The sequence below is a fragment of the Candoia aspera genome, chromosome 8, assembly GCF_035149785.1.
Source record: "Candoia aspera isolate rCanAsp1 chromosome 8, rCanAsp1.hap2, whole genome shotgun sequence".
Taxonomy (NCBI): domain Eukaryota; kingdom Metazoa; phylum Chordata; class Lepidosauria; order Squamata; family Boidae; genus Candoia; species Candoia aspera.
In genome coordinates, this window is record NC_086160.1 from 31,749,722 (window position 1) to 31,777,372 (window position 27,651).

Consider the following 27,651-nt stretch of genomic DNA (forward strand, 5'->3'; position numbering starts at 1 on the left):
AAGAAGAGACAGAACAGAAATAATCTTATACCACAGAAAGGATAATCATTGCCCAGTTTGTTATAGGCTGTTGTGCAGCAACAGCAAGTTCTGGTAAAGCACTGCTTCCCAAACCTGGGTAAGTTATCCAAAATTGGGTAAAAGTGGTTGTTCCTTGGGTAATGACACATGAACCCATTAGCCAATCACAATATGGACATTTAAATTGACTTGAAGTGTTTTACTTACATTGGGTAAAAAGGTCTTTCTGATAAAACGGTTTTGGGTAATGAAGGAAAAAGCTTGGGAAGCACTGTGCCTATAAATATTGCATGTTCATATCCAACAAGTTTAATAAAATAAGCAGCTGATAACCAATATTCAGGTTCTTATCATTCTCCTTACTAGTAGTGCTATTCAGCCTATCTGTTTTATTAAGAAAGGGGCCTGCAATTTTTTAAAAACCTGATCAGGCTTGCAAATGCTGTCAAAAGTCACTCCAGGCTTTGGATCCCACTTTGTCTGTGCAAGCCCACCAAATTTAAGAACTCCTGTGATAGATTAAAATTTAACAATTAAAAGTGAGAGGTTTATTTCTTGCCCAGTCTTATCCCCAATGAAAATCATTACTTTTACTCATAGGAGGGGTCACATAAATTTGTTTATCAGTATCAAGGGTAGCAGAAAGCTTGAGAACCCCGATGTGGTGGATTTCTGTGCTGCCACAGATTCTCAGGAAGGAAGGAGTGCATTCCAAGGAGATAAGAGGACTCACAGTCTGGACAGCATTGGTGGGAAAGTGAAGTTCAGGGTGGCCCTGCCCTAGAGTCTCCCTGGTTATTTCCCCTTAGGTTAGTTATGGCAGCTTTAGTCTGGCAAGATTCTGTCTGTACGGTGAGAGCAATAAAGAACTGGAGTTTAAATGCACTGACTCGTCATTCTTCTTGGGCTGGGCCTGACATCCTGCTGCCATACACAATTCCCTCCCACACATACCAATTTATCCTAACAAGCTTACTTATATCACAAAAGTATAATAAAAATGTAAGAACAAAAACAACTAAGTTTTTCAGCAATTAAGTAGAGTTTGTTCTCTAATTCCAGGATGGGGAACTTGAATTATGACTTCCAGTATCTGTAACAACTGGCCACATGGAAGTTGTAGTTCAATACTATATGAAGGGTACAGCTTCCTCCACTTTGTCATGCTAGTAATAGCAGAATTTTTCATTTCATAAACAAATAGGCTTACAGTATTCAAAAAAAGAGATTTGCAGTACAACTTCATAGATAGCTCTTACTCCTTGATAATATAGGCTTATTCTGGAACCAATATAGTACTAGGACCATATTGAAGAAGCCCAATTTTCATGTTCAGTCTACAGCAAAATATTAGGTTGTGATATCATTTTGCTAGGCTTCCTAATCATGTTCATTAGGGAAGTTGTTTCAAGGAATTATTGATATCATGATTAAATCTTGTTATGTTGTTGTTTATTCGTTTAGTCGCTTCCGACTCTTTGTGACTTCATGGACCAGCCCACGCCAGAGCTTCCTGTCAGTCGTCAACACCCCCAGCTCCCCCAGGGACAAGTCCGTCACTTCTAGAATATCATCTATCCATCTTGCCCTTGGTCGGCCCCTCTTCCTTTTGCCTCCCACTCTCCCTAGCATCAGCATCTTCTCCAGGGTGCCCTGTCTTCTCATTATGTGGCCAAAGTATTTCAGTTTTGCCTTCAATATCATTCCCTTAAGTGACCAGTCTGGCTTTATTTCCTGGAGGATGGACTGGTTTGACCTTCTTGCAGTCCAAGGCACTCTCAGAATTTTCCTCCAACACCACAGTTCAAAAGCATCGATCTTCCTTCGCTCAGCCTTCCTTATGGTCCAGCTCTCGCAGCCATATGTTACTACAGGGAACACCATTGCTTTAACTATGCAGACCTTTGTTGTCAGTATGATGTCTCTGCTCTTAACTATTTTATCGAGATTTGTCATTGCTCTTCTCCCAAGGATTAAGTGTCTTCTGATTTCCTGACTGCAGTCAGCATCTGCAGTAATCTTCGCACCTAGAAATACAAAGTCTGTTACTGCCTCTACATTTTCTCCCTCTATTTGCCAGTTGTCAATCAAGCTGGTTGCCATAATCTTGGTTTTTTTGAGGTTTAGCTGCAAGCCAGCTTTTGCACTTTCTTCTTTCACCTTCATCATAAGGCTCCTCAGTTCCTCTTTGCTTTCAGCCATCAAAGTGGTATCATCTGCATATCTGAGATTGTTAATGTTTCTTCCAGCGATTTTAACTCCAGCCCTGGGTTCCTCAAGCCCAGCATGTTGCATGATGTGTTCTGTGTACAAGTTGAATAGGTAGTGTGAGAGTATACAGCCCTGCCGTACTCCTTTCCCAATCTTAAACCAGTCTGTTGTTCCATGGTCTGTTCTTACTGTTGCTACTTGGTCATTATACAGATTCTTCAGGAGGCAGACAAGATGACTTGGTATCTTGTTATACTGAATAATAATCCAAAATAGATTATAAACAGCAAACAGCTGAGATTTAGTTTGGTCACATCTCTAATCGTAAAGCATAATGGATACAGGGTTCATTATAATGGACAAATAACACAGCTCCAGAAAAGAATATCTCATTACTGTATTATAAATAGTTTTGTAGAGGTAGGCCTTATAACTTTGATCAATGTAGGTTTTTGGTTCTTTTCGTCAGAAGAACAGGGAAATATATAGATAAAATCAAAATCCTACAGATTGCTGTTTTCCTATTTTCTAAGAAAACTGCTTCAATACATATCAGTAAAAACTAAGGCACACAAAAACATGTCCTCGCGTATAACAGCAATTAAATTTTCCATAAGCTCTGGTTTTAGTTCAACCTAGTTTAATTCAAAGGCTAAGGCAACCAAATGAAAAGAAATAAAACGTTATGATAGCATGTTTTGGAAGGTTCCATGTAACATAGGAATCCCACATTCCTATAGGACTAGGATTACAGAAACATGCTGTTGCACATGTTAACTGGAGACATTGTCATTTTCCAGATGGAGAAGCAAGGAAGAAAAATAACAGAAATCATATGTACAATTAACTAGATTCAAGAACAAAGCACTCCAAGATATTCATCCAATGCTCTAGTTCAGGAATAATTAGAGTAATGACTGCCTATTCAAATCAACAACCAGATTCACATAGAGTTCTATGGAAATCCAATTTAATGATGAATAGTATGCAGAATCACAGACAAAGCTGGGAATATGCATCACAGGCAGTGACTTGGTAGACTTCTTTCCGTGCTTAGGATCGGATTTGGGTTTTGAGCACTCACAAGCTCTATGTCCTTCTTTACTACAATGTAAACACAGTCCTTTGGAGTAGCAGCGCTCTGTCTCCTTCTCCCACAATTTGGACAATCACTTTGCTGTTGTAAATTTGCTTCGGGTACTTTTCACACATATCAAAGTTTTCTCTGGCTTACGTGTTTGTTGGAAGGTGTATCTGGCATTTTCAGCTTTCCCGGCTAAGCAAATCCACTTGTATAGGGCGCTAGGATCATCTCTGCCTAACGCCCACCATAAAATGTCTCTTTGAAGACCCTCTTTAAAATAATCAATCAGGGTAGACTCTGACCAGTCAGTAATTTTACCAGCCAAAGTTCCATAGCATAATCAGCAACAGACATCTGTCCTTGGGAAAGCTCCCTTAAAGCCTTTTTAGCCCGTTCTTTAGCCAGTGGATCTTCAAAATGCATTTTTAAAGCCCAAAGAAAATCTTCAAAAGTATATAAAGCAGGGCAATCAGCATCATTCAGCTGGATATACCAATCAGCAGCCCTATCCTTGAGCTTGGTGGCTACCACATTAATTCTGGACTCATTATTGGGGAAATACACCCCAAATTCCTTCATATAGCTTCTCATATTGGTTAGGAAAAATGACAACTTGGTGGGGTCCCATTAAATTTTATTGAAAATTCTCTGATTCCCCCTCTTGGCATACTGAATCCTGAGCTGCCATGTGAGGTGTCCCCCCAAATTACTGATGGTCTACTCCTGTGGGGTGGGAACCCATCCCTCTCGTGTCTCCGTTCCCGATCTGCTGACGGACTCACCAGGGAAATGGGAGAGGTTTGCTGATAAGTACTACCCTCTTGCTTCCCTGATTTCTCTAAGGACGTGGATATGTTCTTCATCAGACACTCTAAGGATTCCATTTTAGCTTCTATTACCCTCAGTCTCTGAGGGGAGGGTGAGTCATCTCTCACCTGTTCCTCATGCAGTCCACTTTTTGAAATCTTTGTGGATTCTCCCTCCGGAGTAATCGGCACTCAATATTTCCATGACAGCCCCGGTTGCGAATCGTCGATGTCATCCAAAACAATGAGTTCACCTGTTGCTTCTACAGGAGCCATCACCTCTCCTGGTGCCTCGCTGGACCCAGATTCGTCCGAGTCAGACTGCGCATCTGTAGCCTCATGAGGGTTTTCATGATACCGGACAGTTCTGTGGAAATGTCATGACTTTCACTCCCGCTTATAGGTTCAGGAGCTGTGCCAGTAGGTTTCCCAGAAACTTTGGTACCTTGTTCCACATCAGCCATTGCTAAGTGTAATCCTTCTCAAGAACTGGTTCTTGGTAGAAGTTAGACTTTTAGATTCTCAGCTTTATGTAATGACTGCCTATTCAAATCAACAACCAGATTCACATAGAGTTCTATGGAAATCCAATTTAATGATGAATAGTATGCAGAATCACAGACAAAGCTGAGAATACCAAAAGCATGGGATTTCTCCCAATTAAACCACAAGCAATCCCAGACCCCTCCCCCCACTGTCAGTATAATTCCATTCTTCTGCAGGTGTTTAAAACAGTTGCTGGCAATCTTCGGATAATGACTTTGGCCAGGCAACTTTAGTCCAAATATAAATTCCTTCGCACTCACATCATCAGCCTTCCTGCCTGGTACGAACTAACAGCAGCAGCTCCCTCCTGCCCAGCAACACGTGTCAGCACCAGCATGGCATGGGAACTGGTTACAATGTTTTAGGAACATTGGAACAGGAACCATGACAACTAGTTCCCTTCATATAGGATGGGTTGCAATTCTCAGAATTCTCAACCAGAATGCCCCACATATTCTTAGACTATCACTTTTTGGGAGGCTGCTGTAGTTACTGAAACAAGACCACATACTCTTTTCTTACTTGGACTCACCTTATAAGGAAATCTGTCATGGTTCAAAGCACCACATATTACTAAGAAAGACAGCAGTCACAATATTGGTGAAAATTAAAAAGGCAAAGTATCATCAAATCAAATCTTTATTATGGTCAAAGATCAGCATAAGGAGGATGGGGTACAGTCAGTTAAAAGCATAAAAAATACATTAAAGTCTATATGTGTGTGTGTGTGTGTATGTATGTGTGTATATATATTCATAAAAGTCTAAAAGAAATCTAAAAGGGGGGGTAGGAGCATTAAATGGGTGTAGGGGAACATAAAGGTTAGTATGTGACAGACTATATCAAATAACAGAGCACTCAGGTATGATGAAGAGCCAGTTTGGTGTAGTGGTTAAGGCACCAAGCTAGAAACTGGGAGACTGAGTTCTAGTCCCACCTTAGGCACAAAGGGTGACTTTGGGCCAATCTCTCTCTTTCAGCCCTAGGGAGCAGGCAATGGCAAAGCACTTCTGTAATCTTGCCAAGAAAACTGCAGGGACTTGTCTTGGCAGTTGCCAGGAGTCAACACTGACTCAAAGAAAAACACACACTAGTATGATGAATTAAATGTTCATTAAGACTAGTTTATGGCACATGACATCATCTGACAAATTTTAAGCACTGCTGCAGAGAACCTGGCAACATTGTATGTTGTAACAGGATTTGTATCTGAAAGCAGCAGGGAGGTGTAAAATTGTCTTGTGCGCCCTGGGTATTTATACAGTAATGGTAAGATGAGGCTATTATGAATGACTCTATAACTGTGGGGTTGACAATAATACAGGACTGGAGAAGCACATGCTCTGTTGTTTCTATGTGTCCAGAGTCACAGGAGCATTGTCTGTCTGGGTAAGGAATCTTACTGTATCGGCCTTCAAGGACAGCTGAGGGGAGGGCATGATATCCTGCCAGAGTAAAGACCCTCTGATGGTTAAGTACCTCAACTTTAGGGCAAAATATCAGTATGTATTAAAAAAGCAAAGTATCTGTGCATCATAAAAGATAATTTCATATTAATTGCCAAGAATAAGTGTTAGGCACCTTGAGTGTGTATCTCCTAGCTGAAGAGGTGAAGGCTCACAAGATAGTCTTTAGATCAGAGATCCTAGCTTGCCTAGAATAGTGAAAGGATGTGTAGGGTAAAGCAAGGCTTTGGTTGTGCCAAAACTGACCAGTGCTGTCCTTACCTTTAACAGGAAATGCTGCATGTGTTATGAGTGCAGACTAGCTTTGAAGACCTGCATCTGTGCCTGTCAATTGTACAGAGGAAGAATAATGGCATTCTACTGAAGAGAAAAGTAGTTAACAGCGAATGCAGAAAATACAGGGCAATTAGTTTGTTAAGTGTGTCAGGGAAGATGTTCATTACCTCATGCACCAGAAGATCAGAATTCTGTCATAAGCAAGACTTAGGAACTGCAGCGCAGCTTTATGCCAGGCAGTAGGTATACAGACAAGATTTTGCTGTCCCTGAGAAATGTATGAAGAAAAAATGTGTGTTGTGTGCTTTGCTAATTTAGAAAAAGCATATGATAAGATGAAAATGCTTGAATTATGGGATGTTTGGACAAATATGGAGTTGAAAATTGTGCAATGCAGTAAGAGTAGCATACAATGGAAGCAAATCTTGTATAAGTAGAATGCTTAATGAATGGTTCATCACTAAGCAGGGAGTAAGACCTTGGTCCCCTTAATTATTTAATGCATTTATGGATAAATGTATACAAAATGCTTATGATGACATTACAGCTTGGTTAGTTGGGGGCATGAATGTGTGTACTTTATTGTATAGTTTTATCCATACTGCTCATACTTAGCTTTCTCTTTGTAGATGTCCACATCAACACAGGGAAATCTGGCAGCCAGACCCCAACATATCAAAATTAGCAGCTTACTGGTCATTGGGAGGGAACATTTTAAATAAATAAATGGCATAACAAAAAATTAATCATAGTTCCTTTAGTCACATGCCAAAAACAAGTGAAAGTGTGAGGGCAGAGGAGATATGAAAGACACAACACCTATATTGTTCAAGCTATGAGTGCACAAAACAGTGAAGAAAAATTGGGGACCTACCCAAAATGGCAGCACCTACAAAGCAGTGGATAGGAGCACAATTAGTGGAGTAGTGACCCAATGGTGGTCCAGTAGTACCTTCCCACTTTTGTCCCTGAAGACCTCTACTACCCTAAGAGGGAAAATACCATCCTCAAGACTCAGTCCCATCATTGCCTATCCACATGTCTTATCCTCACAGGAATACTTCCATAAGAAAGGTAATTTTTCAGGGAAGATGGAATGACACGACACCCCTAATTTACAACATTTAGCAACAATCAATATTTGAAGACAGATTTGTCACTAATATAGAGCTGGAATTTCTGCCAGCCAGAAAAGTTGTATTATGCAGCTCAAGTTTCCCCTTCAAAATCTTACTGACTACTTTGGAGAGAAAAATAACCACTGTATACAATACAATGGCCAGGCCAGGCCAGCATTTCATTTAAATACAGCAACTTCATTTTCAACTTTATATTCCAACGAGAAAAAAATTCAGAAAACGATTGAAGTGACTGCATGCTTCTCAAGAACAATACCTTCTTAATTCATTCAGAACTTTAAAAGCTTTCTTCATGTGCCAAGGATTCACTGTAACAGGACAGTGTTTTTCAGTATTATCATCTTTTAAATCCAGAGGTTTCTGCTGGCATAATTTGGTACATCTGAAAATAAAAAGGGTAATTTAATTGTTAATCCATGAGAGTTTGCCACCAACCTAAGTCATTATTACTGATGCTAAACTGATTAGGATATGCATATGTGTTTTTATTGTTCCAATATATTATTGTTATATAGACTCTGTGAGCTGCTTTAGTGTGCTTGACTGAAGTGGCATAAAAGCACTGTGTACATAAAAACACCTACATAAATACTTCCTTACAGTTCTGCAACTAAGCCAAGTGAAATGTGATTTTAGCTTTGACTATGCCTTTGAGCCTTATGGTGAACAACCCAACTTCCAAACGAAATCCATACTAGGAAAAGCACTAAGTTTAAACATCTACAATCTGATTAAAGCATTGATAATAGATTGAAGCAACTACCAATTAAAGACACATTGAAAGACATTAAATTGAAGTTAGCATTAACAGCATACAATGAAAACGGTGAAGCATAATTTGTTCTTTAATCAAGTATGAAAGAAAAAAAGAAGTGCCATTTTTCCTATCAACAATCACTATTACAGAAATACTGTAACACATTTTATCATATCTTAATACATGGTTTAATGTCTTATAGAAGGGATGGGGAATTGTAGCTCCTAGAATACCTTTACCACTAGCTGGGCTACCTGGAGCTTCCAAGCTTTTGTAGTTCAGCAGTACTTGCAGAATCACAATATATCTAACCATGTCCTGCAGCATGACATTCAAACAAAGATACTGCCATAGAAATGGCAAAGCTGATCAGTAAAAATATTTTGTTTGATCAAACCAGGCTGCTCTGTAACCAAAACTGTCATTTTAATAGCTTATTAATAGGGAAAGAACAACTTTCCCCAACTTGGTATATTCTATCTATTCAACTATAGCTTTCAGAATAGCTAGCCAGCCTGACCATTGGCCATCAGCAGGTGTGATCAGAGCAAAAGGCAAACAAAAGCACCATTCCCAAATTTAAGCTACTGCACTGACTCTTGGTACTTGATGAAAGATCCATCATGGCACCTGCAAAGCTGCTTTCTACTGACATCAGAAGATTTCTTTCTAATCATTCTTGGAAGCTTCTATAACAAGGATTGGATCTATTTTGCCCACCAATCATTTAAGAAAAAATGTTCACTTGAATCAAGATTTCTATGGACATATACTATGTATTTCCTAAATAATAATGCCAATTGACTGCTTAAACAATGGTATTTAGAAAAGAAAATCATTTCCACAATTTGATTTTTACAGGTTCATTGCATTTTATATGTTTTACATGACAGAACAATTTAGTGCTACTCGGTGACAATAAAATGTTTGGCAGATAAAGTAGAAATATTTCTAGAATGTTTTTTTCTCCTTTAATTCATTTATGTAGAAGAAGCATTCATTCAATCCAGAGGAATAAAAAGTAATGATAAATCTGGATCTAACTATTCCAGAAAGTTTTAAATAAAATCCACCCTTTAACTAACCACTGATTTTCATCCACTCTATTATCCCTCTAAAATCAGCATGCTCACATTTTTCTTTCAATCATAAAGACAGAAATACATACTACCAAGTTGTCGTACTTTTAATTTTTTAAAAGTATTAATTTTATTTCCAGGTAAAGCGTTGTTTACCTAACATTTACAGTCAGGACCAAAAATATTGGAACAAGGATAACTGTTTTGGCATTTGGCCTCTGTACACTACCATATTGAAGTTGGGAGGAAACACATCCAGATGGGAGCGAAGTCAGGACTTTCAGCTGTCATTCAAGGGTTTGACAAAAGTGGGGCACTAACCATTCAGGAAGTACAGCCAGTGGCATACACACATACCCATCATTGGTGGCTCATAAGTAATGGAACAAACCAACATCATTACAAACATAAGGATCACCTTTAATACCTGGATGAAAATCCTTTGCAGTCAATGACTGCCTGAAGTCTGGAACCCATGGACATGACCAAATGCTGAGTTTCCTCCCTCGAGATGCTTTGCCAGGCCCTTGCTGCAGCTGCCTTCAGCTGCTGCTTGTTTGTGGGTCTTTCTACCTTCACTCTTGTCTTCATTAAGTGAAAAGCATGCTCTGTTGGGTTGAGATTAGGTGACTGACTTGGCCATTGAAGGACATCCCACTTCTTTGCCTTGAGAAACTCTTGGGTAGCTTTTGCTGTATATTTTGGGTCATTATCTATCTGCAATATGAAGCAGTATCTTATCAGTTTGGCAGCATTTGGCTGAATCTGAGCAGAAAGTATAAACCCTATATACTTCAGAATTCATCCTGCTGCTTTTATCAGCAGTCAGGTCATCAATAAACACCAGTGACCCAGTTCCATTGGCAGCCATACATGCCCATGCTATAACACTGCCTCCACCATGTTTGACAGATAATGTGGTATGCTTTGGATCATGAGCTGTTCCTTTCCTTCTCCATACTTTTCTCTTCCCATCATTCTGGTGCAAGTTAATCTTGGTTTCATCAGTCCAAAGAATCTTATTCCAGAACTGGGCAGGCTTTTTTAGGTGTTTGCTGGCAAAGTCTAATCTGGCCTTTCTGTTCTTGAGCATTACCAGTGGTTTGCACCTTGTTGGGAAGCCTCTGTATTTACATTCATAAAGCCGTCTCTTGACTGTGGATGTTGACAATGACATGCCTACCTCAAGAGGGTTCTTGATCTGGCTAGATATTGTGAAAGGATTCCTCTTCACCATGAGCAGAATTCTGCAGTCATCCACTTTAGTTGTCTTCCATGGTCTTCCAGGCCTTTTGCTGTTGCTGAGCTTGCCAGTTAAGTCCTTCTTTTTCAGGATGATCCAAACTGTTGTATTGGCCAGTCCCAATGTTTTTGCTATCTCTCTGATGGGTTTATTTTGTTTTCTCACCTAATGATGGCCTCCTTCACTTGCATGGACACCTCTTTGGACCTCATGTTGAGAGTTCCAGTGAACAGCTACCAAATGCAAATGTAACACTCAGAACCACCTCCAGGCCTTTTATCTGCTTGATTGGTCATGGGGTACCCAGGAAATAGGCCACACCTGGCCGTGAAGCTGCTTGTCAGCCATTCATTCCATTACTTATGAGCCACCAATGATGGGTCTCTGTGTATGCCACTGTGTCATGTTCACTGATTCAATGTAGTTTATACATTGTAACGTTTCACATGCCATGGCGCTGACATGCATTTCTCGTTGGGAGGGAGCTGCTGTGAGACCTTGTACCAAGCTCTGTATGTGAAATCAGTACAATGGAATGTGTTTGGGTTATGTTATCTGTTCAAGGACTTTTCCCACAGACCATCAGAAACCGTTAGGAGCACCTGGGATTGTGAACTTGTGAAGATTCTACAGGGGGAGGGATTTCATTTGCACCAAGGATTTTTAGTTTGAATTTGGTGTGCTTTCATCATTCTCAGCTTTCTCTGTGATCCTGCATACTATTCTTTAATAAATCAGATATCTTTGAATTCACACTCATGAGTCTGATGGTGTTTAGAATAGGCAACCATTACATAAAGCTGAGAATCCCCAAAGTTGTACCATTAGCTCCTACCAAGATCAGTCTCTTGTGAGGGAAAATAGTTAATGATGGCTGAGTCATAATCCACGACCGGGGGACTCAAGGAGACGGCTAGCTTGATGCCCGAGTCGACGGTCAAGAGTGGAGAACTGAATCTCACCCCAGAACCTTCAGAATCCCGAGACCTGTCAAGGGATGAATTGAATTCCAATACTGATGCAGAGGAATCTGACAATAGGGAAGAGCCAAAGCAACTGGCACCCAGCGAATTGCTTGCAGAGTTGATCACCTTGGATGAGGTGGGGGAACCCCAACCAGGGACGTTGGGGACATTCTGGATGTATCGGTTCCCGCTAACCCCAGACAAAGAATCTACTGCAGTGTCAACTGAAAGGAAACCAGGCACACGAAGGAGAGGGGACTCTTGAACCCCTGAGAGACTAAGAGTGGTAGAAGCCAAAATAGAATCAATGGAGTACATGTTGAAAACCTGTCTTTGTCACTGGAGGGGCAGGGGAGGCGCAGAAGAGATCCCAGCTTCGCACAACCATCCCCCATCCTCCCATCCAGACCACTGGCGGAGCGGGGCAGGAGACGGCTCCGGGATGAATCTCCACCCCGCAGAGCCCGGCCATCAGTATCCCCACCCCGAAAAGGGAAAGCTACTGTAACCTGGGCCCAACCACTCAAGCACCAGCTGGTTCCACTCCAACCGGAGGCAGAGTGAGAGACTTTTCTGTCAAATTTGATGGGGATCCAATAAAGTTATCTTTCTTTTTAACTAATGCTAAAAGTTATATGAGGCAGTTTGGGGCATGCTTCCCTTCCGAAGAGGCTAAAGTAACTACCATTGCCATCAAGTTGAAGGGTCGAGCGGCTGACTGGTATGTTCAATTAAGTGATGCTGACTCCCCTGCACTTGATTATTTCGATGATTTCATGTGGGCGTTAAAGCTGCATTTTGATGATCCTCTGGTCAAGACAAGAGCTAAGAAGGTGCTGAAGGATCTTACTCAGGGCCAAATGTCAGTAGCTGATTACACCCTGGAGTTTAAAGCTCTGGCTGGGAAAATCACTGACTGGTCTGAGTCAACTCTAATAGAGCGTTTTAAAGAGGGACTCAACCAGGACGTCCTGCATTGGGCGTTGTGTAGAGACGACCCAGAGTCATTGTATGACTGGATCTGTCTGGCAGGAAAGGCTGAGCATGCTCAGCATACCTTCATGCAAACTAGGAAACCTGAAAAACCACCCGCTACCATGAGAGGACCCCGAAGTGCTGCGACTGCTGCTCGGCCAAGCTATAGAGCCTGGGATGAGGAGAGAGATCGGCGCTACGCAAGGGGTCAGTGTCTCCGACGTGGAAAGGAGGGCCATCGAGCAGCTGATTGCCCGAAAGCCAAGGCTGGAGATTGAGCGGGGAAGCTGCTGGCCAAATTGCCCCCCCCCCCCCGTGGCGAATGACAGCAGCCAAAGGGACAGCTGACGCTGAAGAAGTACTCTACTTCTCAGGAGAGACTGAAGACGACTCTAAGGAGCCGGTGGGAAACGCCAGCCACCTGCCATGAAGGGCGCCAGCGGGCAGGTGGAAGGGGCGCGAAGATGCTATGGTGAGTGCTAACTGTCCCACTTTAGCAGTAAAAGTGAAATTGGGTTCCCGCACAAAAACTACAGAGGTATGGGCTTTAGTTGACTCTGGGTGTTCCAGGTGTTTAATTCACCCTGACCTGGTTGCTGCTTTGGAACTGCCTAGTTTCCCCCTCCAGCATCCTTTGATTTTCACACAGTTGGATGGTTCAACAGTGGGGGGTGGGGCTGGCAACCCATTTCACTGGAACTGTGGCAATGCAAATAGGCAGCCACCGTGAGACTTTGAAATTTGTTGTAGCACCTGTTGGCAATCCCTTGGTAATCCTAGGGATTCCTTGGTTGACCTATCGAAGCCCCTATATAAACTGGGAGCACAGAACTGTGACTTTTAAAGATGGATTTTACCAAGCTCCTACAGCGGAGATAGGTGCACGTGCAGGGGTTGGAAGGGCAGCAATCGCCACACCGTGCCCTGACTTGCCACTTTTAGAAGGCTTGCCTGCTCAATACCAAGAATTTGCAGACATGTTTGGGGAGATAGAAGCAGATCAGTTACCCCCCCCCCCCACCGGAAAACTGACTGTGCAATAGAGTTGGTCCCCAATGCTCAATTGCCCAAGCCAAAATTTATCCGATGACTCAGAAGGAGCTCGAGGCATTACAGGACTTCATTGACAAAAATCTGTCAAGGGGGTTTATTGAACCTGCTAATTCCCCAGTTGGGGCTCCTGTGTTATTCCGGGAAAAGAAAGATGGCACGCTTCGACTCTGTACAGACTATCGAGGGTTAAATTCCATCTCTATTGTCAACAAGTATCCTCTGCCCCTCATGAAGGACATGTTAGCTCATTTGTCAAAGGGCAAGATTTTCTCCAAGCTCGATCTTCACGAAGCCTATTTCCGCATTCGCATAAAAACTGGGGATGAGTGGAAAACTGCTTTTAATTGCCCATTAGGATCATTTCAGTACAAAGTCCTCCCTTTTGGGTTGGCAGGGGCACCCGGAGTCTTCATGCAATTGATTAATGATTACATGATCATTTGTTTAAAGGGGTCCTGGTTTATTTAGATGATGTTCTCATTTACACTGAAACTGAGGAGGAACACAAACACCTCCTCAGACAGGTGTTACGCAAACTTAGAGATGCCAAACTCTATGCCAAACTTTCCAAATGTGAGTTTCACAAAACCCAACTTGACTATCTGGGCTATCGAGTGTCTGACCGGGGTATAGAAATGGACCCTGCAAAAATTCAGGCGATTCTAAGTTGGGAACGTCCCCGCACCCGGAGGCAATTACAAAGTTTCCTAGGGTTCAGTAATTACTATCGGCAATTATCCAGGGGTTCGCTGAGATTGCTCTGCCCCTCACTGATTTACTCTGTACCAAGGGCTCGGGGAGGACACGAAAGTAAAAAACCCTGGGGCAGTGCTGAATTGGATGCCTGAATGCCAGGCAGCATTTGAGAAATTAAAAACCCTTTTCACTGCTGAGCCTATTCTACAGCACCCTGATCCTGAACGCCCCTTTGTGGTCCAAGTTGATGCTTCTGACTCCTCTGTTGGGGCTATTTTGTTACAAAGGGATTCAGAAAATCACTTAAAACCCTGCACTTATCTATCCAGGAAATTTTCTGAAACAGAACGCCGTTGGCATGTTTGGGAAAAAGAGGTGTTTGCTGTAAAAGCAGCTTTAGAAACCTGGCGCCATCTCCTTGAAAGCGCTAAATGCCCTTTCGAGGTTTGGACCGATCACAGGAATTTGGAAGCCCTCCGCACCCCATGACATCTCAGCCCTAAACAGATTCGCTAGGCTCAGTTTTTCAGTCACTTTAACTTCCAGCTAAAATTTATTCTGGGAAAGAAAAACGTTCTGGCCGATGCTTTGTCACGGTTGCCTCAGGACCTAGACCAGTTGGCAGATGTGGTTGGGACTGTTCTCACTGAACCCCAACTGGGCTTGGTTGCTGTCACTCAGAGCCAGACCCGTGTGCAGGCAACCCTGCCCCTAGCCCAGTCTGGGAAGTGGAAAGTGCAAGTTCCTTGTCAGTTACAGAGGGACTTTCTCCAGGCACTGAAATATGACACTTGGTTGCTAGCTAATAGAGACAATTTCTTTTGAAATCTCTCTGGCGTGGGTGGAACACCGCCTTTATGTGCCTGAAACTTTAAGAGCTGATGTTTTTCAGTGTTCCCATGATGATAAACTTGCTGGACACTTTGGTTTTGTCAAAACCTTGCATTTGGTTTGCTGCCAATTTTGGTGGCCAACCTTAAGGCGTGATGTAAAAGACTATGTTGCTTCCTGTCCTGTTTGTGCCATGTCAAAACGAAAAGGGGGGAAACCACAGGGGCTGCTACAGCCAGTGGCCAGCCCATCCCGCCCCTGGGACAAGATTTCTATGGATTTCATTGTGGACCTACCTCCCAGTCAGAAGAAAACTGTCATTTGGGTTGTAAAGGATTTTTTCTCTAAACAAGCTCATTTCATTCCATGTGCATCCATCCCGTCAGCCCCACAATTAGTGCGCCTATTTCTCCACATCTACCGCCTCCACGGTAGCCCCTCCCATTTAATTTCTGACTGCGGCACACAGTTTATGTCATGAGTACTGATGGCGAGCAGAAGGGGGCCTCTATCCAGGGGGGAAAACGCATGCGTAGTACTGAGGAATTAAGCAGCCATTCAAAGAGACACAGATCAGACCCGCCTTAACTTTTGGGGTTTATCTGTCTGGGTTTTCCCACACTTCTTCAGTTTGTTAGGATTCTGTCTAGTGTAGCAGTAATAAACACTAGAGACCTACTCCTCGTCTCAGCGTGATTCCTGACTGTTAGGACAGTTTACTTCCCAATTTTGGAAATCATTTTTAAAATTGATTTGCACTAAACAAGCACTGTCCACATCGTCCCATCCACAGACTGACGGTTCTACTGAGATTTTAAATACCACTCTTGAACAATTTCTTAGAGCATACATTAACTACCATCAGGACGATTGGGTTGGGTTGTTACCTTTTGCTGAAGTTGCTTACAACAATGCTGTGCATCAAAGTACCGGACAAACCCCTTTTCGCGTGGTTTCTGGTCACAACTTTGTTCCCATCCCTGAACTGCCACAGCCCCCTTCCAAAACATGTTCGGCATCTGACTGGGCTGTTAAACTATATGATTCCTGGCCAGTAATTCAACAAGCTTTGGCTGATGCCCAGGCTGCTTACAAGTCTCAAGCTGATAAGCATTGTTCTTTACAACATGACTTCAAAGTTGGGGATCAGGTGTATCTATCTACTAAGTTTATCAAATCCCCTCAACCCTCTAAAAAACTTGCTCCCAAATTCATTGGCCCTTTTCCGGTTGTTCTTCGTGTCAATCCAGTTACTGTTAAATTAGAACTGCCTCACAATTTGAAACGCTTGCACTCTGTTTTCCATTGCAGCTTGCTTAAGCCTGTGCACCACTCACCGCGATGGCACCCCCAACCTCCTCCTCCTGCTCCAATTATGATTGATGGCCAACAACACTTTGAAGTCAAGGACATTGTTGATTCTCGCAAGCTTCGAGGCACCCTGCAGTATCTGGTCCGATGGAAACACTTTCCTCCTCCTGAATGGGTGTCTACCCACCATGTTTCCGCTCCTGATTTAATTAACCATTTCTACCTTGCTTATCCTTTGAAGCCTGCTGCTTAATGTATTCATGGGGGGGACAGTGTGTCATGTTCACTGATTCAATGTAGTTTATACATCGTAACGTTTCACATGCCATGGCGCTGACACGCGTTTCTGTTTGGGAGGGAGCTGCTGTGAGACCTTGTACCAAGCTCTGTATGTGAAATCAGTACAATGGAATGTGTTTGGGTTATGTTATCTGTTCAAGGACTTTTCCCACAGACCATCAGAAACCGTTAGGAGCACCTGGGATTGTGAACTTGAGAAGATTCTACGAGGGGGAGGGATTTCATTTGCACTGAGGGTTTTTAGTTTGAATTTGGCGCGCTTTCATCATTCTCAGCTTTTTCTGTGATCCTGCATACTATTCTTTAATAAATCAGATATCTTTGAATTCACACTCATGAGTCTGATGGTGTTTTAGAATAGGCAACCATTACACACTGGCTGTACTTCCTGAATGGTTAGTGCCCCACTTTTGTCAAACCCCTTGAATGACAGCTGAAAGTCCTGACTTCGCTCCCATCTATGTGTGTTTCCTATCAACTTCAGTGTGGTGGTGTACAAAGACCAAATGCCAAAACAGTTATCTTTGTTCCAATATTTCTGGTCCTGACTGTAAATGGTTTAAATATTTATATTTAAATTTAAATAATTTAGTTTAGATAGTTTGGACTATTAAAAAAATCCAAGATGCTGATAAACTATATAAGATTAAATATTTGATTGACTTACATTTAGTAAACATGATTAAATGGTGTTTTAGTTAGTTTACACAGTTCTCATTTTCCCCATTCAAAGCTTTAAAAGAACCTTGGATTCCCAAATGTAATACAGTATTTAGTAAAGAAAGAAATGGCACATAACACACAGAGGCTTGAATTAAGATGTGGATTCAGTTTCTTCCCAAACCATTTTACCTGTTCTCTGTCAAGAAGCATTAAGAAATAGCATTTTCTCTTGTGGTTTTGTATTTAAGAGAACAGGGAGGGAGTCAGATCATACACTGGGACAAAACCTCATCAGCCCTGACTATTTATCATAATGAAATAATAGTCTTGATTAGCCTTCAATTTAGGAATGGTAAACTGTTTGGAAATTCTGTAAGTTGTGGTTTCAAAATATGTGAAGGCAACAAGTTGAGGAAGGCTGAACTAATATTGGTTCTTTCCAGAGGTTTAACCTCTTCAACTGTGTAAACATTTGGCATTAACTAAAGACACACTGGAGTGTACAAGTGTTCAAGTTCTCCATAAGTCTTCATTCAGCAAGATGTTACAAAAAGCTGGAGAAAAAATTGAAAGCTTGCACTCTCCTTTTTGCCATTTTTAATGTCTTATATAAGTATCCAAACTGTAGGCTTTGAATTTTTCTGATGGATCAACACAATATTGTTTTTAAGAACATTAGATACAGATAGGCAACCTGAAGCCCCATGGCCATATACAGCTCTTGGAGACATTCATTTATGGTTCTCAGATCTTCTCCAGCCAGGTCTATACTTCAAATGTATGGTTTCTTACTGTTCTGAGGCCAGAAATGCATAGAAACTAGTCCAAGCCTTAAATAGCCTTAAGTAAAGATCCTCTGAAGTCATGCTCAACTCCTGGTGACCTCATGGACACATGTCTTTTCCCTCATGGACACTCTGAAGGTGTTTGCCACTGCCTTGTTCCAGGATTTTTGTTGTTTTACTGCCTAGTCCTACCCATAACCGTCTGGATTTCATGATGCCTTTTATCTAAGAAATAGCTAGGTCTGACTATTTAGCTTTTTCAAGTTGAGTCAAGACAATAGATATGCCTGGGTTGCCTAAAATAGGCTTAACACATTTTTAAAAATCAAACAAAATCCTGGCCATTTGTCTGGAAAAAGAAAAGGGACTTCAGCTTTGCTTCATTGGTCCTTCCACTGCAAACCTTGATTTCTCCAAAATTTATCCATGCGTGGTGTACAGGCACTAGAAATTAATACTTGCCCAAGGTGATCTAGTTATCCAACTGTTGTTTTTCCTCTATACATTCACAAAAGATAATTGCATAAGATGAAAGGCCCTCACCAAGTAAACAGTAATTCTGTATCGTATTAAAATAGTTTTTCCATCTATTGGGATGACACTGTCTTAAACCACTTCTCAAAACGGTTCTATGATTTTTTAAAATGAAAAGTAATGCATAATTGGCAACCACTTCCCTACACATCCACTATTCCAGTATTCTAACCTGATAAACAACATTTATGGATGATTGTTTATAAAATAGCCAGCATTTTATCATGCTGGTCCTCACCATGATGCCCAGAAGGAGCAATTTCCTAAAAAAAAAAAAGTATACCAGACTAGAAGATAGCAACTACACTTAGCTTGTGAACATGAGAAATGAGTAAGAGCTTTAAATGCAGATATACAATTAGCTATGGGATTTTCTGTTGCCGCTCCTCCAGTTCTGGTAACATTGAGAGAGATACTGCAATAGACTCCAAGGCTCTAATCCAGAAAAAGTTCTTCTGTTCTTCAAATATTCTCCATACAATATCTTGAGTATACTTATACATAAAATATTGATATCATAATATACAATACTGACTCTCACATAAGACATTATCCAAGTAACAAACAGTGGGACTGTTTTATCCCAGTTTAACACTTAATTTCAAATATAACTTTTATAACACTTTCTGCTTTCCTAGGAACTGGGAACCAAACTTGGGGGGAATAGTAAAACTTTAAAAAAAAATGAAGATCACGAAATACTTCCCTTTTCCTTACTAACGTACTGTAATTTAACAATTTCAGATGAAAATTCATTAATGCCAACTTAATTCTTTATTTTTATTTATTTTATATCCCACCTTTATTATTTTTATAAATAACTCAAGGTGGTGAACATACCAAATACTCCTTCCTCCTTCTATTTTCTCCACAACAACAACCCTGTGAGGTGAGTTGGGCTGAGAGAGAGTGACTGGCCCAAGGTCATCCAGCTGACATTCATGCCCTAGGCAGGACTTGATTCCCTTCAAATGAGAAAGGAGTTTCAGTTTCTGCATCTCCTTTCTCCCCATGTTACTGAAATTACCAGAAAAATCCCCACTTCTTTCCAGCTTAATGCTACCCACAATACCCATCCTTCTACAGGCACTGGTCATGCAGTCTGTATCTTATTGGGGTTACAATCTAATCCAGCCTTTCTCAACCTTTTGACCCTGGAGGAACCCTTGAAATATTGTTCAGGCCTTGGGGAACCCCTGCACGTTCAAGCTCAAATATAGGCCAGAAGTTACAAAATTATTATATTTGTTTCAAGTATAGGCCTGCATATGTGCACTAACAGTGTTCTTAAACTAAAAATGACCTCTTTGATGTGAAGTTGCCTGAATTTGAAATATTTTTTTTAAAATAAATAATGATCTTCCAGGGAACCCCCTAGTGACCTCTCACAGAACCCTAGTTGAGAAACCCTGATCTAATCCATTTGAGGGGAACTGAGTTGGGGAAGGTTTTCCTAAACTTTTACAAAAAATCATGTCAGACCTGAAGCCTATGGAAAATAACATGCAACCTCAAAATGTGATTAGAATTGGAGGGAAAAAATGAGTTTTTGAAAAGAAGTCCATGTAGCACGGAAATCTAGTATATCATGGCTCTTTTATTATACTCAATTTATCTGTCACATAAATTATATAGTTGGCTGCCCAGATACAGAAGAGTTACATGCAACTGAAAGGCAAATTTCAAACAGCATAGTGAAAGGCCTACATACTCTAAATCTGTTTAATTTAAAGCAGTCTACAACAAAGTAACATTAATACATTGTCTCAAAAATGACACACCATAAAATAAGAGCAATGTTTACAACAATAATAAAATACTTAAAAGCAGCTTCAAATTCACCTTACCAAAAAAAGACTGGGCAAATAAGGCAAACTTAGGTCAGGCACCTAAATCAGCATGAGAGAGAATTCTAAAGTTAAGGTGCCACCATGGAAAAGCTCCTTCCCTTGCCACTCCCATCCAATGACTGTTGAAGCACAGGTTTTAGGAAAAGAGCTTCTTCTGAAAAAGCTAAGCTGGACGTGACATCGCATGTGCGCAGAGCCCTTTAGTCATAAATCTCCCCTTTTCCCAGAACTTTTTAAAACTGAAAATTCCCAATGCAGAAACAGTACCTTATAATTCACCTTTGTTCTTCGATTTAGGATGATGGAAACACATCAGGTTCTTCTGGCTTATTCATCCACAATATGATCATTATTAGTGGATGAGAATGGCAGATATCTCAGACGATAGAGTACAAACTGAATTTCAGACCTCAATTTTAAGTAGACACTACTAGTATTCAAGTGTCGTTATTAGTTATTCAAATTGTGACCAGAATGAGAAAGTAATTTATCTTCATGCAAAGAAAAGCCGTGAACAAGGATTAACCTGTATTCTTCTGAGGCTTACTTTGGTTATCCTTGTGCTAAGCAAAGACAGCCTGACCATAAGCTGCTCCCTCTTACCTAGAATACGCTGGCAACTTTGGTTAAAGCAACCCAAAACGTCAACCAAGTCACAACTCACTCAGAAGCTGTTTGGAATTTCAAGGCCCTGTTTTGGAATACAGTATATAATGGCAAGAGCATCTCAGGCTGTTCGCTCTGTGGTTTTCCAATATCAAGTTACCCACACAGAGGTCCTAAAGACAATAGGGTTGGAAACAGGCAAAAACATGGCCAAATCAGCTATGCTCCATCCCCAGAAATGAGCTGTTCTTTTACCAGAGCTACTATAAAATATGTAATGCCCTCTGTACATGCTCAGAATACCGTGGAATCATTGGGCCGTAGGTTCCAGAAGCAAACGCGAGATTCCAATTCGATGATAGGGCCGAGGCCTGATCGAAGGTAATGACATCCTGCAACGAGAAAAGGGGCAATCCTCTCCAGAAACCTTAGGACATTAGGGGAAACCCTGCCCGGCCCGCCCTTCACTTATCTAACAGTCCTCTTCAATCGGGAGTCCTCAAGGTGCTCTGGACTCCAACTTCCATCACCCCCAGCCAGCCTGGGGGCGATGCGAGTTGAATCCAACCCATCTGGAAGAGATCAAACCGGGAAAAGCCAGCCCTCGAGACTCACCCCAACGGTTGCAACAGCAGCATTTCCATCGTGGCTCCTCCGCTCGGGCTGCTCCCTCCGAAGAACGCCAATAGCGAACGCCGGCGCCAGCACCATTCCAGCCGCGAACTCTGGGACTCTCCCGGCAGAACGCCCAGGGAGCGGCAAGGCTTTCCTGGACTAGACCAGCCTAGCCTCTTGGGCGAGCGCAGTCCCAGCGCGACCTACTATAGTTCCTTTCCTCCGCTCAAGCGGAGCCAAATGTTAGCACCTTCTCTCGCCACACAACCTCCTCTAGCCTGCCAATCCGCTACTTCCGGGGTCTGGACAGGCTTAACCCGATTTATGCACACCGGAGAATGACGTCAACACGTAACCGGGGAGAGTAGGACGGACTCCAAAGTCTTCCCCCTCCTCCTCTGCGTGTCTTAACGGGCGCGCGAGAACAAGGTTTGCAATAGAAGCAGCTGGTTTTGTGGTGGATACAGGGAGGGCGGAGGAGGAAGCACGGAAACCGCATTTGCTGCTGAGGATGGTTCTCTCTGCCGTTTTAAAAGTGACTAGTTGAAGGAAGTGTCCTCGTCTGTCTTTTCCCCATAACGTCCACAGTTTTCTTCATACCAGGTGCCTGCACACACATTAAACAACTAGCATTCCCAATTATCAGGGATGGTGGTCCCTATGACCAGGGCAGCCAAGGTGGTGGAGCTGTTAAAGTATTGGAGTGGCATCTGGGAAACCCAGGTTCAAGTTCACCCTCAAACATGAAAGCTCACTGGGTGAGTTTGGACCATTTGTTCTCAGCTAAACCTACCTCACAGGGTTCTTTATAAACTTACCTGAACTTACACTTCAGCCATTACTGATGTAATACCTATATGCAAATGTGTAGGCACTCCTGGTCAAAATGTATGTTTCTGTGAATCCCTAAGTGAATAGACACAATCTCAAAATGGTACCAAGTCCGTAGCATGTGGCAGGAGGTTCTTCTTCACCCTTTTTCTTCATAGGTATTTTGAGTGGTTGTAAATGAATTTTTGTTTAAGTCTAATTTTTGTTTTATCAGTCCAGAGCACTTTGTTCCAAGATGTTACAGGCATATCAAAGTTTTGTTCTGCATACTTTAGAAGATGACCTTTGTGATGAGGTCAGATAAAAAGTTTCCTTCTTGCAAGTCTTCCATTCAGATCATTGTTGAATAAGCAGTGCTATACTTGTGGACCTCTGGACAAATATTCCAGTGTTAGCTAAACTTTTCAGTAGGTTGTTTGCAGTGATCTGTGGGTTCTATTTTCCAGCTACTGAGATCAACCAAAGGTTCAAATTGTTTTCAAAGGCAGCTCTCATAGGAAGCACTGTACATAGTTCAACCAGATGTAAGGCCCTGAAGCTAGACTTGAATGTCTAGTTCAGGACTGAACCCATGAAGAGTAATCAAATATTAAATGTTAAATTATTTGGAAATTATTCAAAATACAAGATTGCTTTTTCTTCATATCCACATTTCCTGTACTTCGACCATTTCGTAAACTGTCTCCCAACATTTGTTTCTGAACAAGAATGATCTAGGAATACTTGTTACACAATTATTGTGGGATATTTTGATCAATTTTTTTCTATTCCAATAGAGCTGAGGGCAAAATCAAGTAGCACTGATGCATATGACTGGATTAAAGCTGAAAGGACATCCAGCTGTTGATGTGCCAAGAAGCAAAAAAAATTCAAGGTTCTGGTCACTACCTATACCTATGTGGCATAGGGCCTGGTTACTTGAGGGACCACCTGTTTCCCATAGTATCTGCCCAGCCAGTCCAGTCCGGCAGGGTTGGCATTCTCCGTGCACCTTCAATTAATGCCATCTAATGGGACCCTGGAAGTGCCCTTGCTCTGTTGCAGTGCCTGCCTTTTGGAATCTCCCTCTGAGATTCAAACAGCCCCCATCCTACTGGTATTTTAAAGGGCCCTGAGGACCTGGCTCTTCATCCAGCCCTTTGGTGAGTGTGATTGAAGCCCCCTTTTCTTCTTTTTCTTTCTTCCCATCTGGGTTTGTTATCTCTGGCATCTTTGTTTCCTTTTGTGTTTTCTAGTTTTTATATGTTTTAAACAATTTGCAAACCACCCAGGGTCACTGGGAGTCAGGACCTATATAAATTTAATAAATTATTATTATCCCATCTTATTAATATTCATAGTAAAAGCAGCAATTGGGTACATTGTTGGAATAACATGGAGCTGATAGAATCATTATTTAATTTTCAGTGCTGTAGTATTGGCCTTAAAGACAGGAAACTGCCAATTGATTTCAATGCATTGTGCTAAGCCATTATATAGTTTGACTGGTTTTGGCTTACTGTGAACCTATCGTAATTTATAAATACTGCTTTATGGCTAAGGGCATTATAGCTTGCCTTTCATGAATTGTTACCTTGTAATGATGAATGAGCCTGTGCATTTCAATGAAACTATGAACTACACTACTGAAAGTACACTATCCCAAAAGAGTCACCCATGAAGAGTAGGTCATACGTGAGGGATCTGATTAAATACAATCTACTGGAGAAGGAAAGGCAACCCCTCCAGTATTCTGCCAAAAACGCAAATGAATATTCACAACTAAGATAATCTCAACATGATACTGGAAAATGAGCCTCCAAGGTGGGAAGGTAACCAGTGAGGGGCTTGGGAAGAGCAGAGGGCAAATTCAAGTAACATTGATGTTTATTATACAACTGGATTAAAGCTGAAAGGACATCCAGCTGTTGATGTGCCCAGAGGAAAGTTCAGTTCTGCAAAGATATTTACAGTTGCTTTGTGGAATATCAGAACATGAATCACAGCAAACTTGGTTCTCAGAGCAGAAATGTCCAAAATGAACATTGATATTTTAGGAATCAAGGAACTGAAATGGATTGGAATGGATTACTTCACGCCAGAAGGGTATTAGATCTTTTACTGTGGATATGAAAATCATAGAAGAAATGAAGTTGCTATTAGTAATAGAACTGTATCAAAATCAATGCTCAAATATAAACCAAAAAATGATAGAACGATCTCAACTGAGTCTAAGACAAGCTAATCAATTACAGTAATTCAAATCTATGCTTCAACCACAGTTGTGATATTTTCTGATCCCAGGAATGAAATGGATGTTACAGAACAAGAATAGATGGACATTTTTGTGGTATCAAATAAGTGATTAGCTATTTCCCATTAAACCAAGATTCAGTAAGAAACAAGATCAAAGGCAATAGGGAGATCCAGCTGTAACATACTCACTGATAAATGAGGGACAAAGGACCTTGATTAGGGTGTACCCTAAATAGAAGACAATTGAAAAAGAGAGTGCAGAAGATAGCTATTAACTATTATTGATAAGCATCAGATTACAAGAACTGAAAGAAACAGTTATTGAGAGACCTTTCTATGAAATCATGTCCATCTGGTCACAAAGAATCAGAGGTGATTGAATGACTGAACAAAAACAAAAACTCTGGCTTAAATAACATTATTTCAATTTTTAACTAGTCTCTGGGAAACCAGACTTTGGTTCAGAAAGGTGTAAGTGATAGGATTGACACTGGAAGTGTGGAATCCTCTTAATATCAAAGAAGGTATAAAATATAATGTATTAGAAAATATTGCAAGACTGAATTCCTCTTACAATTTTACATGACAATATCCAGTCACAAATTATCCAGGGATATGCTGTTGCCCACCTGATCAAAATATTGAGGTGATCTTTAATGGTGAAAGAAATCAGGGAGCCATGCAAAGAAGCAGCTGTAATAACGAAGGGCTTCAATGATTCTCACATTGACTGGGTACCATTATACTTAGGCCACAAGAAATTGCATTTCTAAATACCTTCAATCACTATGTCTTAGAACAATTGTCTTTGGACCTGACCAGAGAGGAAGCAATATTAATTTCATCTTAAATGGTGCCTGTGAGCTGGTGTGAAATGTTTGGAACTGACAGAAAACAGTGATTGCAATACTGCTATTACATTTAACACATGTATGCTACTGGGAAATTGCTAGCAGGGTCCAACACAGTCACATTTGACTACAAAAGGGAAAACAACTCAGAAATGAGGGGACTGGTAAAAAACTAGCTTGAAAGGAAGAGTCAAGACAGCCAAATCTTTTCATAATGGCTAGAGGTTATATAAAACCTCAGAAATTCAGACTCAACTGGACTATTATATTCATGGCAGAATAAATCAACCAAGTCCAGAAAGAAGCCATCCTGGGTATCTACTAAGTATCCAGTAAACTGAAAAAAAGTTAAAGATGGCTTCCTTTACAAAATGGAAAACTTGTCCTCATGAGAAAAATAAAACATAGTACAAACCATGGCAGAAAAAATGTAAGGAATGCAAAGGAAGAGGAAGAGGAAGAGGAGGAGGGGGGTGTACATTAAGGGATATAATAAACTGATCTCCTAACAAAACTACCTAACTTGTCCCGCAAAACAGGCTCAAGAACTAGAAAATAGCCAACATGACTTCTAATTTTTAAAATGGGCCTGGGAGAGAGCCAGGAAATTACAGGCCAATCAGTGTAATGTCTGTTCCAGGCAAATAGGTACAAATTGATTACTATTTATTACTAAGAAAAATTAACCTAAGCACATTGAGGAACAAGCTTAAATAAAGGTAGATCCTGCTTCATTAATTTTCCAGTGTTTTTTGAGCGTGCCAGCAGGCATGTGAATAGAGGTGACACTGTCAGGATTGTATACTTGCATTTTCAAAAAGCCTTTGACAAAATTCCTCATCAAAGGCTCTTGAGTAAACTTAGTGGTCATGAGATAAGAGGACCTTGCCTTTTATGGATTGCTGTTTTAAAAAACAGAAAGGAAAAACTAGGAATAATTAGACAATTTTCTCAACAGAGGAAAGTAAGAAGAGAAGTCTCTAGAGAAAGTATATTGGGAGTGGTGCTTTTTAACATTAATTAAATGATCTTGTGCTGGACATTACATAAGTAGGCACTTATGAGTCTACTTTGACCACTAGGGCAAATGACAGAAGGATAGATAAGGGGAAGGATCTTCACGATCATGAACATCTGTGAGCATTAATAGGTGGACTAAGCCCGTACCCTGCATCCAAGACAACTATATTATGAACATTTTTCTTTCAACAGGACCCTCTGTTACTTAATTATTTGGTATTTTCTAGCACTCTGCATAAGCTCATGAGCACATGTAACAAAGGCTCCTGCTGAATTGAAGTCTCCAACGTTTTGACTCAGAGTAAGCAGAGAGATAGCCAAGATTGCAAGTGAGACAAATATTCAGGCTGGTGAAAATCAAAGTGATTGTGAAGAGTTGTTTGGAGTCTGGCAGTGTCTAAATTGAATAAATTAAATTAAAATTAAACTAAGAGCTCCAGAAACATCTCTCTAAATGGGTAAATGGTCAAACAAAAGGCAAGTGTGGTTCAATTTAAGTAAGATGAAAGTGACACATACTGAGACAAAAAAAATCCAACTTCACATATACGTTGATGTAATTTCAACTGCCTGAAAAAGATCTTGGGATAGTTCAATGAAGGTGCAGACTTAGTGTGAAGAAGGAAATTTCATGCTAGGGATCATTAGGAAAGAAACTGAAAATAAATTTGCCAACATTGTTATGCCCTTGTAAAATCTATGGTGTGTTTGCATCTGGAATGCTGCATTAAGTTCTGTCACCAAACTTGATTACAGATATAAATGGGCTGAAGGAAGCACAGAAAAGGGCAACCAAAATTACCATGAGGACTGGAACATCTTCTTTATGAGAAAAGGCTAGAACAATTGGGGCCTTTAGCTTCAAATAATAATAATAATAAAAAAAGGATATGATTGAGGTT

The 27,651-nt window shown here is 41.1% G+C and overlaps 1 protein-coding gene across 6 annotated transcripts in view; it reads right to left on the reverse strand.

Annotated features, from left to right (window-relative positions):
• The window catches only part of KLHL2 (kelch like family member 2), a 66,575-nt gene extending 44,413 nt beyond the window's left edge, over positions 1-22,162 (reverse strand). Inside the window, exons 1-3 of one of the 6 annotated variants that reach the window (XM_063310803.1) lie at positions 21,813-22,145; positions 21,501-21,589; positions 7,806-7,931 (exon numbers count right to left, since the gene is read on the reverse strand). In XM_063310803.1, coding sequence (XP_063166873.1) covers positions 7,806-7,931; positions 21,501-21,589; positions 21,813-21,908 — 311 coding nt within the window. In that variant the 5' untranslated portion in view covers positions 21,909-22,145. Of the gene's footprint in view, positions 1-7,805; positions 7,932-21,500; positions 21,590-21,812 lie in introns of all 6 variants that reach the window. The other 5 variants (XM_063310805.1, XM_063310802.1, XM_063310807.1 and 2 more) reach the window with 5 other exon arrangements.
• Between the last annotated feature and the right edge of the window lie 5,489 nt (positions 22,163-27,651).